This window comes from Tachypleus tridentatus, chromosome 1, assembly GCF_004210375.1.
Source record: "Tachypleus tridentatus isolate NWPU-2018 chromosome 1, ASM421037v1, whole genome shotgun sequence".
Taxonomy (NCBI): domain Eukaryota; kingdom Metazoa; phylum Arthropoda; class Merostomata; order Xiphosura; family Limulidae; genus Tachypleus; species Tachypleus tridentatus.
Genome location: NC_134825.1, coordinates 61,393,848 through 61,413,709, shown reverse-complemented (window position 1 = coordinate 61,413,709; position 19,862 = coordinate 61,393,848). Strand labels below are relative to the sequence as shown.

Below are 19,862 nucleotides of genomic sequence, written 5' to 3'. Positions count from 1 at the left end.
TGAGTCCAAAATTGAATTATTTGGACACCAGAACAGAGGACATGTTTGGCGTAAACCAAATACAGCATTCCAGGAAAAGAACCTCACACCAGCTGTGAAGCATGGAGGAGGAAGTGTCGTGGTTTGGGGCTGCTTTGCTGCAGCAGGACCTTGGCAGCTCACAATCATAGAATTCACCATGAATTCTACTGTGTATCAGAGGGTACTTGAGGATCATGTGAGACCATCTGTAAGAAAATTAAAGCTGAAGCAGAACTGGACCCTGCAACATGACAATGACCCAAAACATACCAGTAAATCCACCAAGGACTGGCTGAAAACTAAGAAATGGAGAGTCCTGGAATGGCCGAGTCAAAGCCCAGATCTTAATCCCATTGAAATGCTGTGGAGTAACTTGAAACAGGCTGTACATGCAAGAAACCCTTCAAACATCTCACAACTGAAAGAATTCTGCATTTTGGGGTGGGGCAAACTTCCTTCAGACCAATGTCAGAGACTGGTAGATGGCTACAAGAAGCATCTCACTGCAGTTATTTCAGCCAAAGGGGGTAACACTAGCTATTAGGGGGTAGAGTGTCCTAACTTTTTCCTCAGTTCTTGAAAAGTCTTTTCTTCAGTTTTAATTGTTTCATTATATTCCTATAATCTCTCAGTATTGTTAAAATTGAGAATAAATATCTATATATCCAAAACTGTTACAAAAATACACAGCCTTTCATAGGGTGTCCTAACTTTTTACATGACTGTACATACAATGAGATTTGCAGTTCAATTAAGAGAGGATGTTGTCATGTTATATTCTACTCATTTATTGGATGAACATGCCTTGAATTTCATCAGCTGGAAAACCCTTATTTAGACTCTCAGAAGTTAGACCCTCTGTTTCCTGTTCTAGAGTGATGTCACTGTTCATCTTAATTTCATTTTTTTCAGAATTTATCTCTTACCTGTAGTTTTGCATTTTTTATCATTTTTGCAACTGTTGTCTGAGGCCTATCATAGATCTTCTCACATTATGAAGGATCTCACCTTTGCAATTGATTCTAATCTAGTAGTTTGCTTTGACCTGTCAGACCTAGGAATGTTCTGTGACCCACTTTACCTCCTTTTGTGGTGATTGTTTCAATTGTGTATTCATTTGGATTCTTCACTTTTCAATGATTTTTTTCCCATACCCTTAGAAATTGTTTCCCAAATGTCCATTTTGCATATTTTTGCCTTTATAGGTGGGGTATTTTCTGTCAGTCACATCTCTTTATTTTCCAGGAGTTTTTATATCTTGCTTTCAGTGGATCCCTTTTTGTGGTGAGTATTGTCCAGACAGGTGAGCTTCTCTCAGTCTAATTCCTCGTTAGCAAACAATATCATTATTAATAGTAATGATTCTGTAGAAATGAGGTGTTCCATAACACTGCCTTGGTGTTTACCCAGTAATGGTGTTACCATTTTATCATGGACTATCATGAGTAAAACTGAAGGAGTTTATTTCCTGTTCCTACCAACTGTTGGATTGAATAAAATGGGGTTGGTTTGTTTTTAAATATTTAGGGAACTTACTTCACCTATTGTACTGTTTCCACAGCTCTACATTGCCCCCCCTACACACACACACACACACACAAGCATGCTTACACAGATTCTACTAGTGGAGCTAGGGAGTCCTTACCACACCCAGCTTCTAGTTACTGAGATGATGGTCAGAGGCTTTTCCTCCAAACTGTTAAGAGTGCATTCTTCCATTTTTGAAGAAGAAAGCAAAGTTGGGGTACACCTCAAACTTGGGTACCTGGATGTTTTTCACAGATGTAAGTAGGAGTAGTAACAGCCTACTTGTAATTCCAGTTCAGATTTGACACTATGCAGTCTGGTTGGGATATGCATAGCCCTTCTCTTTGATCAAGTGTTGGTTTTGTATATTGTTCATGGAAGGAAGTCCACTGTCTCCTCATAATTTTGAATGCATAGTGGTTCCATCCTAGGCTCTTAATCGAACACAAGTTCCACATCCTCTTCATAATTCCATGAGCAAGTTGAATACTACTTGCCAGTTTGTTTGGGAAGTAAGGATGACTGTTTATAATTTTAGACATGATAAATTGTATTCCTTTGGTTGAGTATGGTGTATATAATCTTGTCATTTTCAACTTCTTCAGGTGAAGGAGAAAGTTTGTCCACTTTTGTGTTGCTTACCTTCTTGTCATAATTCATGTGGTGCAAAAAATGCATCATCACTCTTTACTGCCCATATTTAGATTTTACTTTATTTGGATAAAGAGTGTACCTCTTGCAGAAATAGTGAAGACCCTGACTAGTGTGCTTTTTTATATATCAGTTTTGCACACTGTTTTATATGCAGATGATTTCTGTATGGATCTTCTCTTAACTGGCCCTTCTACCTTGTCAGTGTGGGATTCTGTCTAAAGTGGGAGTGAAAATGTGTTTTTGCAAGTGTACATTTTCCCTATAGCAAAATTATATTTCTGATAATACCTCTGTTCACACTGTCCCATCCTTCCTCCATGTGATATCTGGTATTAAGATCTTATAATCGTATTCTTTGATAGATTGTTTAGGCAGAGTATTCATGATGAAACTTTGCAGAATGAATGGCAACTGCCTGTTGTGGAGACAAAAGTGTAGAGAATAACATTTTGAAAGTCTTCAGGCTGTTGTATTCAGGTCAGTGTGTGTGTAGCTGCTTTTGGATTTTTATAGTGTCCTGGATTGTGGAGAGTGACACCAGGACACTATAAAAGACTAAAAACACCCACACACACACTGACCTAAAAATGAAAGATGGAAGGCTTTTGAAATGTCGTCTTCTACACTTGTGTCTTCACAACAGGTAGTTGCTGTTCATTCTACAAAGTTTCATCTTATGATCTTGTCAGTCTAATATAAGGAAAAATAACAGGGAACTTATATACAGATTGGATATAGAGGAAAGCATTGAGTTAGATGGAGAGAGTTGTAAGATTAAACTCACTAGGGATGATATAGTGGGGTATAAAATATGGAGCAAATGAGGTAGAATTCATACCAATGCATAAATGGGCAAAGAAGAGAACTTTTCTTTAGGATAAGTGTGAGAGGGGATAAATATTATTTCAGTGTAAACTTCTTCAGGTTTTGTAGAGTTTACTAAGAATGTGCTTAAATCAACTATTTTAATATTTTCAAGAGGGGTATCCAAACTTTGACTTCCCTGTTAATTTGACTGTGTTATCACTTAGTTGGCTGGTAAAAGATTCCATTATTTCTGTGTGTGTATGTTTATGGTTCATATCCTATCACTTTAATATTCTACCATTTATTGCATAATCTTCTCTAGTATGATGAACTGTTACAGATAGATTTGTATTACTAAGTCTTGTATACCTATTTTGTTTCTCCACTATATTGGAATCTACATTCATAGGAAATGTTACAAAAATGGTGTTTTTTCTCTACATTAGGTCTTTAGATGATTTGATTTGTTCTAATTGTAATTGTTTCTGAATACTATTCTGACTTTATACTGTTTGTACATTCTGTTGGTGGTTAGGACACTAGTCTTGCAATCTGTTGATCACAGGTATGAATCCCATGGGTGGGTAATGCTGATATCTCTGAAGTAACTGTGATAGCCAAAAATTTACTGATTTATTTTTAATTTGTAATATGTTATCAAATTAACTCAACATTTTTACTTAGGGCCTTAAACAAAATGCAAGTTCATATTTAAAATAAATTGCATTTGGAAAAATATACCTAAAACATTTAACAAAAAGTTCTTTATGAATTAGCCATAGAAAGTGCATTGCTACACATAAAGTAGATAAATATGCATTAATTCTACATAATACAGTTAACTGTATTTTAATAAGATGAATATCAAATTATATTAGAGATTGGTTTGACTTTTAATAACTTTATAAAATGGTAATTTACCTGATTTAAAGCTTAGAGATTTTATATCTTTTACAGGTAGTGCTGAAGAATCGATGGGCAGTTCTCTGTTTTCTTCTTAACCTAAGTGGATCTAAGAATAAATACCATGCAAAGGTTAGTTGTGATCATTCATTTTCACATATGTAATCAAAATATAATCTAGTGATATTACACAGAGCAAACTTGAGTTATAAAACATAACACAATTTTGAAGTGTTAAGCTAATTGAATAACTTAATGATTTTTGCTTTCTAAATGTAAATTTTAGTGGCCAGGAAAGAGTAGATCATTATCTGACTGGTTGACTTGCCTGAGGTCACTTTTATATAAAAAAAAATTTGAGCTAATACATTTAAAATTTAGTGTCAGGTTTTTAGAGAAATAACTGCTATGTTTTCATATCTTTTTCTTTTATTTAAAGCATTAAGGATATTAAATAAAAAGGCTGTCTTGAAGGTTAGAATATGCAAATATAACACACAAAACAATACTCAGTGTAATTTGATTCTGCATGTAAAAACTGTACAATCCTCTAACAAAAATTAGTCACTCAGAGAACAATTTCTTTGTTTTAAAACTGGTTGTAATGAAAAGATCAGTGTAGCAAAGCTATTTTTTATTTAAGACATTATAAAAAAGTGACTTAGAGAAATTAGGAAAATAACAATGCAAACATCAAACATATAATCTAGTGTTTAAGCTGAATAGTCTAGAATATTGTTTGATAAGTCAGCTATTTGCAATAAACTTCTATGTGTCTGTTGAAAAATGTAATCAAAGAAAAATAAAAGTTTGTTTTACAAACATAAAAACTTTATAGGACTGTACTTGCAGAAAAACATAAGCTTATTATTTCAGAAAGGAAATATAGTATGATAGGAATATTATTTATTGCTGATATTAATACACTAATACATAAATGTACATTTCAGACATTATATACATCAGGAGTAACCAATTCATACCTCCAAATAGCAGAAACAAGAAGTTTTAACATTATACTTTGCCCTGTGGACAAGTATTTTGTTTTCTTTATTAGGTTATAAAAGAATTATAATTACTGTGTTATCTTTAAAACATAAATATCAATCTTCTATCCTCCAAGTTATTAATGCCAATATTATAAAATTTCAGACATTTTGCTTGCCTTTAAAAAAAAGTTGTTTAAATACATTATTTCTTAATCTTCATTTTAAACTGTAACTTTTATGTCTTTCATGTTGTATCACAGTAGCTGATTTCTAGTTTCAAATATTAAATATCAGTTTTATGATAACTGGGCTAGCATGCAAACAGTAATGTGTCACCTATAGTGCCTAATGCCTAGCACCCACACATCCTCACACATGCACAGTGATATGTGGTATACTTGGATACATAGTAAGCTTAGGCATTGTTGAGCAAACATTGAGATATTTATTTCCTTATCAGTCACCTGTTCCAACAATTCACTGTGTATGCTTTTCCATACTTGTTATTCTAGTCAGTTCAGTATTGTTTTACAAATAAGAAAATTCAGAGTCTAATCATATAATATTAGTTTTATTGTAGTGACAAAATGGATAAAATTTCTAACTTTATGGGTGTAGCCTAATGATGGGATAACTTGTTCATTGCTACCAAATTCCCATATTTTGGTCTTTTTTTTCACCTCATCTTTTAAGAGCAGTAAAACATTTTACATAAAAAAAACCTTTATTTTGAAGCAGTAGGTCTGTATTACATTTGTATTTTAGAAATGCAGTGCAATTATTTTTTTGCATTTATTAACATTACCTATGTGTATATGTAGCAGAATATGGTTTTGATCTCACTTTTATGGATAGGAGCAAGAGGAAAAAAAGAGAAAACTGATGAAAATCAAAATGAAATATACAGTACTCTGTTAGATTCATTTTTAACTTAATGATCTGAACAACTAGTCTGACACATATACTTATATTTAAAAAAAGTCAATTTCAGTGAAAACAGAAATGTATGATGACATTCTAAGAATAAATGAGGCAGGAGAAACAAAAGAATAATAATTATGAAACTCTGCAACTGTCAAACACAATAACTTGGTTACATTTTTTTTTTAATTTCATACAAAGTTACATGAGGGCTATCTGCTCTAGCTGTCCCTAATTTAGCAGTGTAAAACTAGAGAGAAAGCAGCTAGTCATCACCACCCACCACCAACTCTTGGACTACTATTTTACCAATGTATAGTGGGATTGACCATCGCATTATAAGCCCCCACAGCTGAAAGGGCGAGCATGTTCTGTGTGACTAGGATTCCAACCTGCAACCCTCAGATTACGTGCATGTAACGGTTGCATGCTTTTGTACAAAGTTATAGGTTGTATAAAAGGAATGGGCATCATAGTGTAGTCCAAAATATTTCATATGTGTGTCTATAGTATACACAACAATGTGTATAGTATACATAACACAATATTTGTAGCAGTATTATGTACCACATACACCATTATACAAGGGACAAATGAAAAACTATCTTTAATGATAAACAGCATATTAAGTCCACAAACAATAATTTTTGTCTTCACTTATTTTGATTGGACTAACAGCACTACCACATCACTAAATACTACTCTACCATAATGCTACTGAACATGATTTTGACAGACTTTAGCAGGGAAAAGAAGTGCTTGCATAAACAAGATGTGACTGATAGAGCTATAATCAAGAGAAGGAAAGAGAGCAAGCTAAAATGTGGGTCCATCTCTGTAAACCCCTTCTTTACTGTATGTGAGAAAATCCAATCATTTCTTTTCAGTTTTAAGAGGCTGAGGAACTCTGCTACTAGACAAGCAAACAGCTCATTTTCATAAACTTAAAGATCACATATGATTTTCCCTGCATAGAAGGCTTTCAACTTAAGAATTTTCTCTGAACTTGGTGATACACTAAACAGTTGCTGGACACCAAGAGCAGTTGCAAATTTTCCTGTGTATAAGATTAGGGGTAAAATCATACATTGATTTAAGAGCAAAACATATGATTTCATGCACTGGAAAATATGGTAATAGTTATTTGTTAACTTTCTTGGTGATTATAGTTTTAATTTCTGTCTTGCTTTCTCTCAGATAAAATTAATAGAGATATCAATGATCTTCACTAATTAATGGTATGTATAAATAGTGTCTCATCCATCAATTTTTCTGTCCTATGTCAGCAAGCCCTGAGTATTTGATAGTGATCCTTGTCGGCACTGAATAAGGTAGATATAGTGTAGTTGTCATGTTATTACGTTTTTATTTATTTTCACTAAGAAGTTCTTATAAATGAAAATTATATTTACTGGAAAAACTGAAATTTAGAGCTTGCATGTTTTATGAAAAAGGCTTTTTATTATTATTTAAGTATTTCAAAGCTTTTAAAATTTTGAGTTTATTTTTAGAATGGGCCATTTGGACTTGGTTTTACCAAATTCACAACATCAACTCCATTACAAAATGTGGATTTCTCAGAAAGTACAAAAAGCCAACAGCCAAGAAGTATATTTTCAAGTAAAAGTGTGTCCTCGATACCTGGCTCAGAAAAGACAGAGCATGCTTCCCTTCCAAAAACCTACCAACTTGCACAGTCTGATGGATCTGTTGATCGTGCAGATCCAGGTCAGTGTATTCTCTCGGACAGTGGCAACATTTGTTCTCAGACCAGCAGTAGTCGAGTTGCTCGCATGGCAGCTTTATTCTCAGGCAAAGATAAGACAGAAGGAACTATTGTGTCTGTTAAAAAAAAGGTAGCAGTGCAAGAACATAAGGGTTCTACCAATCTTGGTAAGTGTATTCATCTAATTGGCCTTATCAGTTATGCTTAAACCTTCTTTTTAATCATCAGCAGTTAGTGGTCACCTTTTTTTTTTAATTTGATTCTCAGAATTTCTTGTTTCCCTATGTTCTTTTCTGGGTTAGTAGATATTACATTATCTTCTCAAGGAAAATCAGTTTATATTTATGAAAAGTTCTTGAACTTGCCTTTCTTAATGATATAATCAACGTTATTGCTGTGTTCCTTCCTTTAGGTAGTTACAGTTAAAGATGTAGTGGCAATGCTCTCACCTTTTGGTTAAGCAGTATACAATGTAATTATACCCTGGAATGAAGACACACTAACCACTATCTAAATATAGTGGTTGGTAATGCTGTTAGTTTTGTAGCTTTTAGCCTTACAGTGTTCTTCCTCTCTGTCTCTTTTAATGGTTGATCCAGGAAATATATATTCCAGCCACAGTCAAAAGATTAAGCTAAGAAAATCAGCTCTTAACCAGTAGATGAGCATACTGCCATTACATTTTCAATTGTGAAAATGTAAAGAACAGAACATTAAGTTCAATCATTGAATAAGAGGTGAACTAAGTTATTAGTAAATTCTTTTAAATCATTTAAAAAGTCCAAAATGACAAACTTGAGAGAAGTTTAATAGCCCTCAGAATTATAATTGATATCTGTGTATATAATGTTCATATCTGTATTATTTCAGGCATTTAAAGTTTTTTAATTTAAAATTTCCTCTGGTATGTTATGGTATTTAACATATTTTTTCTTATGATAGTTTAATTAAGCAGAAACATAACTAAATGATTATGTTGATGTAAGCAGACTTGTAGCTTTCCAAGTGGATATTGGTAACTTAATAGTTTTAATTTTTTCATGTATTTCTCATGAATATTTGTCACTTGTAGAACTGTCATATAACTTCTTTTTTAGAGCTGCTTCTTGGTGGCTCAGAAAAAAGGTTTAGGTCTTATAATGCTAAAAATTGGGTTTTGGTATCCATGGTGGCCAGAGCACAGATAACACATTGTGTAGATTTGCACTTAACAATAAACAAGATTTGGTGCTAAATATTATCGTTTCTCATCCAATTGGTAAATCTCAACCAGTAATACATAACCATTATCAAATACATTTCACAGTTTTTTTTTTTATGAACACACTCTTTATGCACTAAAATAAGTAACTGTTAATGTTTATTTTTTTTGCTTTGTGAAATTCTGTTCTTCAATGTAATATTTGTTTTAAGAAATAAAAGCAACATTTAATGGTTAAACAATCAAAAAATTTTGCATTTTTTAAAACTGTCTCTGACTTGCATTAAACTTTCAGGCTGATTGGGTCAAGGAATGATAATATAGAAGGTCATTATTTAAATGGTGGATTGTTCTTTTACTGTTAATCAACTGTTTGATTAAAACTTTGTGCTAAAGAATTGTCTTGTGTTAGATGTCATTTTATTGGAAATTGCTTGACTATTTTAAAAATGATTTACAAAATGCATTTATAAAAGAGACAGTTAAAGTTATCCCTTAACAAAAAACTTTGAATCTTGGAGAAACTCAAAAAAATAAATATATTTTAAAATATTTCAGTGGAAAGAGTTGTGTTTATGCATTTCACTTGTAAAATTACAGGAAAATAATGTTCATTGTTTGCAATTAAAACAATAAACCTGACTTACAACTTTAATCCAAGAACATTTGGAACGATATTTAGATGACATATCGTATGAATTGTTGGGAGAAAAATTTGACATGTTGCAGATAATAAAATGGTAGCACTGAAGAAATCCACCTCATTTTCTTCTAGATAGATAATATTCATATATAATGTCAGCAATTATAGAAAAGTCTTTCAGTTTGTCTTGTATTAAAATTTCTTCAAAACAGGTGATGATAAAGGTTTGATGGCTACTTGCTGATTTTCAAAAACTTTTGTTAAGGAATATTATTTAAATGACTATATCTTAAAAGTCACCGTTAAATCACTAAACTAGTTAACCAAATTGATGGCTTGTATAATCAGTTGAGGCTTATTACTGATTTTGCCTAATACAGCAGACTTGGTTGGGTTGCTTGTGGCTTCTAGCATTATTAAAGTTGCAAACAGTTTGCTTACAGATATGGTGATTATGAATGAGAATAAAAGATATTTACTTTCCATGGAAATATCATAAATTTTTGTTTTAAAGATTTAACCCCTCCTCAGTATTACAGTTTCCAGTGAAATGACAACTAACACTTCTTTTTGATAAACTACAGCTTTGGAGGCTAAGTTTGGCTTTCCTATAACTTCTTATTCCATTACACAGTTGTATTGGAAATTATTTACCTTTTTCTCATTGCTAAAAAACACCTTAATAAGTAAGTTTTGTTTAACTTGGAGGTGGTAACATACTACCTCTTTTGTGATTTGTCACACAGTAACTGGTGTTGCTTCATTCACTGCTACTTTCTTAAAGCATGCATTGGTCATTTTCTCATTGCCCTTGTTGTAGTTTTAATATACATAAGCTGAGAGAAGCTTACAATCAGTGATCTTGTTTTAACTTTGGGTTTTTATTCTTTTTTGTAAATTAAAGTTTTAGATATGAAGATTACTATTTATCATGACTAATTATTATATATCTTTTTGCGGTAATAAAACATTTTTACTTCATTCCTATGCTGCAACGAATTGTTTGCCTAAAAAGATATTAAATTAAAATTACCATTAAAGTTGTACTGTTTAGCTCTTTCATGTTATTTTTTGATCACTGTTGTACAAAGAAACTCAAGGCAGCTATATCATATGTACTATATTAGTATTCATAAGGTATTTTGAGTGAGCTTTTCATCACTGATATTCCAATCATTTCATATTCAGTTGTGTATTAAAATGCTTTTTAAAGTAATATATACAATTGAAGTATAATTATCACAATGAACATTTAACATTTCGACATTTATCTAATTAATCCAGTTATTAGATTGGAATTTCTTGTACAGTTAAAGTTGCAAACTTATTCTGGTAATATTGTTACAAAAAGAATACAGTTTGAGCTTTTCTTGTTTTTGTAGTTTTAGAACAACTATGCTAAAAATGGATAATTAATTGGATTTTATTTTATGTAAATAAAAAGTATTACTCCAGATCATGTGAAACAAAAATAAAGTGCATAAATGTTTGGATCAGAACTTAATTATTTTTGTATTTTGATCAGGCCTGTCACCATAGATAGGAAATTTTAAAAAAAATTAATTTAGAACAGAAAATCTATTACAGATCTGGTAGTTGTATTTTTTGTTTTTTATTTTAAATAATATTTATTATGATAAGAAAATTTTATGTCCCTACAATTGAATAATATTTTAGTATTTTATGAAAATTAGGTTTAAAACTTCAAAAACTTGTAAATGCAACAGAACATGATTGAAAAAGTTGTTTTATCTGTAAAACTGAAATTACGTATACAAAAAAGTTTACATTAAAATTTTCTAATTCCAACAGAATAACTACTTATATTAGTAAATAACAACTGTTCTTCCCTATTGTTGCCTGGGTATTACTTAAACAGAGGGGTGGTGTTTAATTGCTTTAAACAGAAAATATCAAAATTTTGCTTCTCTTGTGACAATATATGTCAAGTGATCGTGTTTACTGTGAAATAAATGGTTAAAGAATGTAAAAATTAAGTAAATGAAATTATAGACTTGTTGTATAGTTCGCCCACACATCCTTAACAACCAGTGCAATGTCTCTGAATAAATGACATTTTTGGTTTCTTGTAGAGTCTGTCTGTCACTTGTGTTGGATAAATTTTGCTGTCTATGACTGGCAGTCAGAATTGTTTTTCTTTTTCTCAACATTTTACTTTGAAGTACATAATCAGCATCAGAAATTTTTATCATACCTAACTCCACAAGTACTCGGAATTCATATTATTATAGGGGCTGGAAAGTGTGAACAGTCACAAACCAGCTTTCTGTATTAGATTGTTTTATTTTTGTATCATTAACTTAAAATTCTGTTTCATCATATACTTTGTGAATTCGAGATATTTCTAAAATGCTAAGTTTAAACTTGTAAAACCAATTCATTCTAAAATTTACAGAAAATATTTGTATATTTTTTCTGTCTGAATATTTTGAGATTAACACTTTTTATATAAGTAGTTAATATATATATTTTGTATTTGTTGAACAATTTGATAATTTATTGCACTTTCTACAGCTTAGTAGGAACATAATTTATTTTAATGAATAAAAAATTTTTGTAAGCTATTAATACTAAGAATAATACAGAGAATAAATATATCTTTAGTGTTTGTATTTGTTTCATAGGTCTTCCTATTGTTCCTGAAGGTGTATTACTTAGAGAAATACTCTTTGCCTTTCAAGGTATTGAAGGAAAATTCATAAAAATGCAACCAGTAAAAGACAGATTTCATATTGATAGTAAGGTATGATGTATCAGTGTTAAAAAGTTAATAAAATATAATAATAATATTAAAAAAGGCCTTTTATCAAACATGTAAAAGTAAAATATATTGTACTAACAATGAAAGATATTTTGGCAATGAAGGAAGAAATTTACAATAAAATGCATTAACTATTTTAGTTTGTTATAATTTTGATGCTATTACTTTTAAATTTGTAAGCATGTGTTCATGAGATTTGGCATATTATCAGTAAGCATTAGAAAACTGTAATATGCAAAATTTAAGATTTTTTAATTAAGTCTTGAGGTTTATTAACCAATGTATTCTCATACCTTTTTATCTGTGCATGTTGCTTATTCAATATGCAAAATAATTTTCAGTTTAAAAATAAAAATACTTGTATGCATTTAAAATTTCACATATAAAATTTTAATGATATCTAGATTGTTTTGTCAAATGTTTCTTGAGAAGAAACTTTATTTTCACTAAAAAATCTATATTGGTTCAGTCAATTTGACTATCTCGTAACCGCTATATAAAATCAGGAAATAAACACAAATTATGCCTTTTTTGTTCTATAATAACCACAGATTATAAAACAAAAGCATAAATGTTTAGACCAGATAGCTTAAATATCACAACATAATACATTTATATAGATTTATTGTTTTTAGTATACTGAACTTTTGGCCATGCGTGGCTAACAATACAGAAGTTACAACGATGTAGTGCATGCACACCCATGTTACAGTATTCAGTAATATAAAACTGACCTTTAGTTTTTACAAAGTCACCTATCTAGACTGTGTTTTAATGGACTAGTATTTGGTAACATACAGTCACATTGCAATAATTATAAATTGTGTATGTATATAGATTATTACTATTTACAGACAAGTTCTCAAACTTTTTTGTCTTAAAACATAGAACAGTAAATAAGGAAGTAAAGAAAACAATTATCTATTCTAGTTATGACCTTTATACTTATTGCTGTTTATTTTAGCTTTCTACGCCTTCAGAAATTTCATGTATGAAAGATGTGAAACTTTTTAGGTTTTATATATATATTTGAATAATCACAGTCATAAATTACTTCATCAACACTGTAGAACTCCATTATAATTTATCAAGTTTAATAATTAAGCAGTATTTATACCTAAAAATTATGAAAATTTACCTTCATGATGGTAAATTGGGTTATTGTTGGGTTCAAGATTTCATAATTTATCAAGTTTAATAATTAAGCAGTATTTATACCTAAAAATTATGAAGTCTTGAACCCAATAATAACTCAATTCACCATCATGAAGGTGTGTCTCAAAAGAAAGAGAAGATACCATTATATTTGAAAATGGCTGAGAAAATCATGAAGGGAACATTCTGAGTTTCTTATTGGTTATTCACATGTCATATATGGAAGTAAATATATAATATATACATAAGGGACCATTTCCAAAATCAGAAAGAATTGTGTGAGGCCACTGTATTTGATTCCCAAAATAGATAGGTAGCTCAGCATATAGAAAAGTTGAAAGGGTTTTTATTTTATATTCTAGCTTGTCTGTACTGCAGCTTGAATTTCTAATTCATGCCAAAATATAGGCTTTGTATTTTTACACAAACATCTAATTTGAACCAGTACTGCATTCAACATACCACACAATATCAATGTTTAGGTGTATTTGTTTAAAATTAAGAAATTATATAATGTATAATATGAAAATTGAATTTATAATCTACACTTTGATACCAAACATAAAGAGAGAAATTCATAAAATATTAGTTTAATAAAATTTTGAATGCAAGTCAACAAACACAATGACGTGTTTTGACCCGTGACTTACCTTTCTACATTTTAATGTTGTGAGTGAACCTGTATTTATGATTTCATAAAGTTGAGAGTAACATTCATCAGCTTATCCTAAGGTCAGGTTCTGAATTTGTCCTGCTTCTGTATTTGGAATTCAGGGCTGCAAGTGATAAAATATCCTGTATCACACATGTGCATATTAACAAATAACCAGAAAATGAACTGCTTTTTTCTGTAGTTTCTAGGGTTCCCTCTAGTTCTTTGAATCCAAAATTCTATTAATTGATTTCTTTCAAATTGCATTGAATATTCTGTCACAAAAGAGCTCAAACAAGCTCTTCTTCTTTCATAGAAAAATAAGCAGGCTTTGTTTCATTTATTAGATAGCTATTTTTTTTTATTTTTGTTGGTTGTCTGGGATGTGCTGCTACTTCGCTTTTATTCCTACCTATAAATATATGTACAGAAGATTTTAAAGATTTTGTGGTGTCTGCAAAAGTGTTGTGACATGTGGAATTTTGCTATTCTTTCCATCTTATAGGGCAAATCATACCTTACCATTACACAATGTAAATGTCAACTGAACCCTGTTGTTGATTAAATGAGTAATAGTGAGAATACATAATATTCTTTAGAATTCTCATATACTTGTACCAAAGGTATGCCATAAGAATTTTGCTTGAATGAACATACTGGTCAAATTGAGGGTTTGAAACAACTGTCATGGTACTCCATGCAGTGTATTAACTATATAGAAAGAAGCTAGAATATGATGCCTGTATATGCTAGAATAAATCAATTTAATAGCACTCCACAAATAATCCTTGATAAAAACAGTGTTTTACACTACATATTAAGTTTTGTTATCATGCCACATCCCATCAGATGTAGAGAACTATCAGTAAAGCAGAGTTTGCATAAAAGCTTCATGTGATGCTGGTTGGACTCTCGGACTAATTGCTGCAGATTTGAAATGCTTCCTAAACACGACACTGAGGCAGGTAAATTTGGAAATAGGAAAGGAAGAGGCAGAACACCTAAATTCGATGATACTGACTTTAGTATCTTAGTCTGTGCATCCTTTAGGACAGAATGAAGACTGTCACTGATCTCAAGCAGATAAATGATCATGTACCAAATGATAGAAAAATGACTCAGTGAAAATGGAACATTTTATGCAAAAACAGCTCGTTTGGGTTGAGAAAATATTTTACATAGAAGAGCGAACAACGTTTCGACCTTCTTTGGTCATCGTCAGGTTCACAAAGAAAGAAAGAGGTAACTGATCGGAAGCTGACCACATTTGGAAGGGGTTGTGTAACTGAGTGTCACAATGTAGAGGGCAGTGATAGATGTTTGAATATATAATTTTATTATATTAATATAGGTATAAAGGCGTTCTTTTATATTGGTTTATTTTGGGTTTAAGTTGTATAAGTAAGGCTTCTTTAATTTTGCATTTGCTTATGTTTGTTTCTTTATTTAGTATTTGAGTGTTTTCTATGGTTATGTTGTGTTTATTTGACTTGCAGTGTTCAAAAACGTGTGAAGGTGACTTTTTTATGTTCTTTGAATCTGGTTTCCATTTTTCTACTTGTTTCTCCAATATAGAAGTCGTGGCAGTTATCACATTGTATTTTGTAAATAATGTTGGTGTGGTGTTTGTCAGTGTAGTTTTTACATAGTATAGACCTCAGTTTTGTGCCTGGTTTTTTGAATAAATTTGGTATTAACTGGAATGTCATATTTTGTTACTAATTTTTGCCAAACGTTGGTTATTTGTTTGCTGATGTCGGGAATATATGGTATACAGCAGTATATGGTTTCGTGATTTTTTGATTCGTGAGATATATTTACTTTTGTTAGTTGATTTTGCTTTCTGTCTAGGTGTGTGCGTATAATGTTTTCTACGGTTTGTGGGGGAAACTTATTGATGTTGATGAAGTATTGTTTTATTTTGTCTAATTCATCGTTAATTTTATCTGGTGAGCATAGTTTTATGGCTGTGTTTATTTGGTTTCTTAGTATGTTGAGTTTTTGTTTTGTTTCATGTGCGGAGTCCCAAGGAATGTATAGTCCAGTATGGGTTATTTTTCGGTGGATTTCTGTTTTGAATTGTGTATCGGTTCTTGTAATTTTGAGGTTAAGAAATTATATTTGATTGCTTTCTTCCTGTTCACATGTGAAGTTAATGTTGGGATGTATAGAGTTAATGTGACTGAAAAAATTAAGTGTGTGTTCTGTAGATCTGAATCCTGCAACCATGTCATCTACGTTATCTGTACCAGTATAGTGGTGGATGAAATACTGTGTTAATTGCTTGTGTTTCAACTTGTGTCATAAAAATATTGGCTAGAACTGGTGATACTGGGTTGCCCATGCTTAGGCCATTTGTTTGTATATAGTTTTGGTTATTGAACATGAAGTTTGTTTTTATCGTGGTGAATTCTATGAGGGTTGCTAATTGGTTGCTGGGAATGTCTATAGTTGGGTTAGGGTCTTGGATATAGAGTTCTAAGGCTATCTTGCAGGCTTCAGTGGTTGGAACTTCTGTAGAGAGGGATATAACATCAAAACTGGCCATTAAGGCTTTATGATTAAGTTGATTTAGATTAGACTTGAAATTAAAAGAGTTTGATGAATGAGCTGGCTGATGTTACATATTTGGATGGAACATTTTGTTGTTTTACAGTTAAAATACTTTTACTTTAATCTCCAAATATTGTCAAGAGACTGAAAATTGTTTAAAAGTACAAGAACGGGATTGTTGATTATAAAAGGGTGTTATGGATATATACTTCCATGTTTGAAATATCTGGTTCAGATTACAAGTTGTATGTCCTACAAAAGAAAGGTAAAAGATAATTACTTCAATGCATAGCACCTACCCTAAAGCATGAAGGAGGCAGTGATTTGTGCCTACTTAATTTCTCCAGAAGGTTTGGAGAAATGGAGCAGCAAATGTACCATCAAATACTGATCCATTATGATATACCCAGTGGTTTGCATATTATCTAAATAATTATACTGCCAAGGATATGTTGACCTCATACACTCATCTAACTTATACAGAAATTACTTATCTAAGAAGCTGTTGGAGTCATTTACATTATGCAATGGCCTGCACAAAGCACCATTCTTGACCCAATTAAGCAGATCTGGAATTTGATAGATCAAAAACTTAACAAATCAAAAATTACTTTCAGAAAAACATTATGGGAGTTTATTAGAGACATTTGGTGTTTCTGTTGTATTAAATCTGAAGATTAATAAAATGTTGATATTTTAACTTTAATTTACCTTCCATTGTTCTTTGAAAGTAGCCTGAAATTTATTTTCTTTGTCTTAATGCTTTTGAAAAGCATGATACAACAATTATATTAATGATGCAGAGAATTATTGTTTATAACTTAGGCTGGAGTATCAAGACCAGTACAGTGCCAGATTCTTAGACTAGCAGAACTAGGTTGGATGTACCACAAAGTCCACAAATTTTGTGAAAGTCAAGATTTAGATAAATCTTTAGGCTTGGTGGGACAAAGCTTTGTAGCATCCCTGAAAGAGGAGTTAAGTGAATACTACAGACTGCTTGCAGTTCTGGAATCGCAGGTACATTCTTCATTTGAAATAAGAGATGGCAGTAAATAAGTTTTATTTGAATCAGTTAACAGGTTTCTTGTGTAACTGATTAGCAACTTTAATAATCAATGGACTTTGGGCAATACTTGTAGTCAGATCCTAATTTACTACCAATAATAATTGCGTAATTACTAAATCAACAATTTAATATTAAATGGTACCAGAGCCTTGAACCATTCGGGTCCTTCTGAGCAGTAATTCAGGAAAATTGTAGAATCATATTTTCCTTTGGTAATAGAATGATAAAAATTGATGTCTTTTTTGGTGTTTTTTTAATTGGATTTCATTTAATTTTTCAGTTAAGAAAAAAAATGTTTATTAAAGTTATAACAGTTCAGAAATATGTATATAAATGTACACATGCTTTTTACATTATTCAGCTGCAACACAATGTCAGTACCGAAGAACCATATGCAAACACTCAGTCAGGATCATTAACTCTTCGTCAGCTGATGGTGTGGACTTTAGACCCATTTGTGAGGATGAAACAACTTGCTGCTCTTGTAGACGCTTGTCGAAGTAAGTGTTAGTAAAATCTCAGGACAGTTTATAATTGTAAAAGAAAACCCAGTGGTCAATTTACACGAGTATTACTGTAAATTCAAGAGTCTGTGCTTCGTGTCCTGTTGGCCACAGTATCATGCTTTTTGCTATGGAACCATGGGTATAAGAGTGAAAGTCAAATTATGTTATTTGACTAGAGTAACCCAAAAAGTGGTGGTAAGTAATTTTGACTAGCTTACCCTCCTTTAGTCTGTTAAGCCTAAATTAAGGATGGTTAAGAAACGACTTTTTGTAGCTTTGTACAACTATTTAAAATATATATATAAAATGACAGGCCTAGCAAATTTATGCTATTTGTAATGAGATTTGCTTTTATTTCAATATTTATGCCTGTTAAAATGCTTTTGGAATGTAGAACACATTTCCAGGTAATCTGTTTTTACCCTTAAAAATATGTTTTTTGCTCTAAAGATTTAGTGTTCTGAAATCTTGCTTCTGGTAATTTAATATAACTTATCTCCATTTTGATGGGGGATGTTATTCATATTTACCACCAATATTGCATTCTTCATTTTAATAAGTATATTATCACTTCTTTCTTCTCTGCCCCCCGCTAGTACAGCGGTAAGTCTATGGATTTACAACGCTAAAATTAGAGGTTTAGAGGTTCGATTCCCCTCGGTAGGCTCAGCAGATGGCCCAAGGTGGCTTTGCTATAAGAAAAAAACACTTTCTTCTTAATTGTAAGTATAATTTTGAATAACTTCACTAATATTACATTAATTTGGACAACATTTCTTCAGGTCAAAGGGGAGGAGCTTTAGCCTCAACTCTCTATTCATATCTGCATCATGCTGATCCTAGTATTCGTGGACTAGTCAAGTATATATTATCAGTGGTAAGTAACCCAAACTGGGTAGACATATATGTATTTGGAATAACCAAGTAATGAACTGCTAAAGGCTGTGCAATGTTTGTAAATGTAGTGCTATAATTTCTGTTGAAGGTTATTTTGTGTAAGAACTTTTTTCTTTGCATAATATATTATTGAAAGAGTTTCCAAATTGTGGTTGGCATCCTATTAAATTATTTTAGTTCATATGAAGGTAGAAATATTGTATTTTTGTTAATACCCTACATTATGTTGCTAAAAAAGTGAGTTTAAATTATATATATAAATAGATATATGTGTATATACATCTATTGTTATTAGGTGTATATTTTATACTATAAAATGTACTGTGATTTTCTTCTATTCAAGAACTTTGTTACTTCTTTAAGTAGTTTTTAGTTGGATAGCAAATATTCTTGTATAGAATGTTGCAATATGCGTAACACAGATAAGAAAATAAATATTTTTGATATAATGTTTAGTGATCCCCAGTAGTTCAGCAGTAAAACTTCAAGCTTATAACTCTAAAAACTGGGTTTTGATACCTGTGGTGGGCATAGCATAGATAGTCCATTGTGTAGTTTGTGTTTAGCAACAAACAAAAGGAAACATTGTTTACCTCTCACTATAGGTAAGTCAAGAGTGTACATGTCACAACCTTTTAGAGAGTTACATTCAAAACTTAAACTATTTTCTTATCAATGTATACAAATAAACTAAGCATCAGAAAGCAATTCATAAATCTGATTTTAATATTATTAGTTCTAAGTTCTTAATGTTATAAGAAAATAATTTTAAATAATCCTCAAATTCCCAAAGTATGAGAATTGTGACATTTGTTCTCTAGGTCTTCTCTATATACTCTCATATTTAATTCCTCTC

The 19,862-nt window shown here is 31.3% G+C and overlaps 1 protein-coding gene across 3 annotated transcripts in view; it reads left to right on the top strand.

Annotated features, from left to right (window-relative positions):
* Positions 1-19,862, top strand: part of LOC143249817 (gamma-tubulin complex component 3 homolog) — a 65,710-nt gene that overhangs the window by 15,430 nt on the left and 30,418 nt on the right. For all 3 annotated transcript variants that reach the window (XM_076500329.1, XM_076500308.1, XM_076500318.1), the window contains exons 5-10: positions 3,967-4,044; positions 7,334-7,715; positions 12,038-12,156; positions 17,360-17,554; positions 17,965-18,103; positions 18,892-18,986. In XM_076500329.1, coding sequence (XP_076356444.1) covers positions 3,967-4,044; positions 7,334-7,715; positions 12,038-12,156; positions 17,360-17,554; positions 17,965-18,103; positions 18,892-18,986 — 1,008 coding nt within the window. The remainder of the gene's footprint in view (positions 1-3,966; positions 4,045-7,333; positions 7,716-12,037; positions 12,157-17,359; positions 17,555-17,964; positions 18,104-18,891; positions 18,987-19,862) is intronic.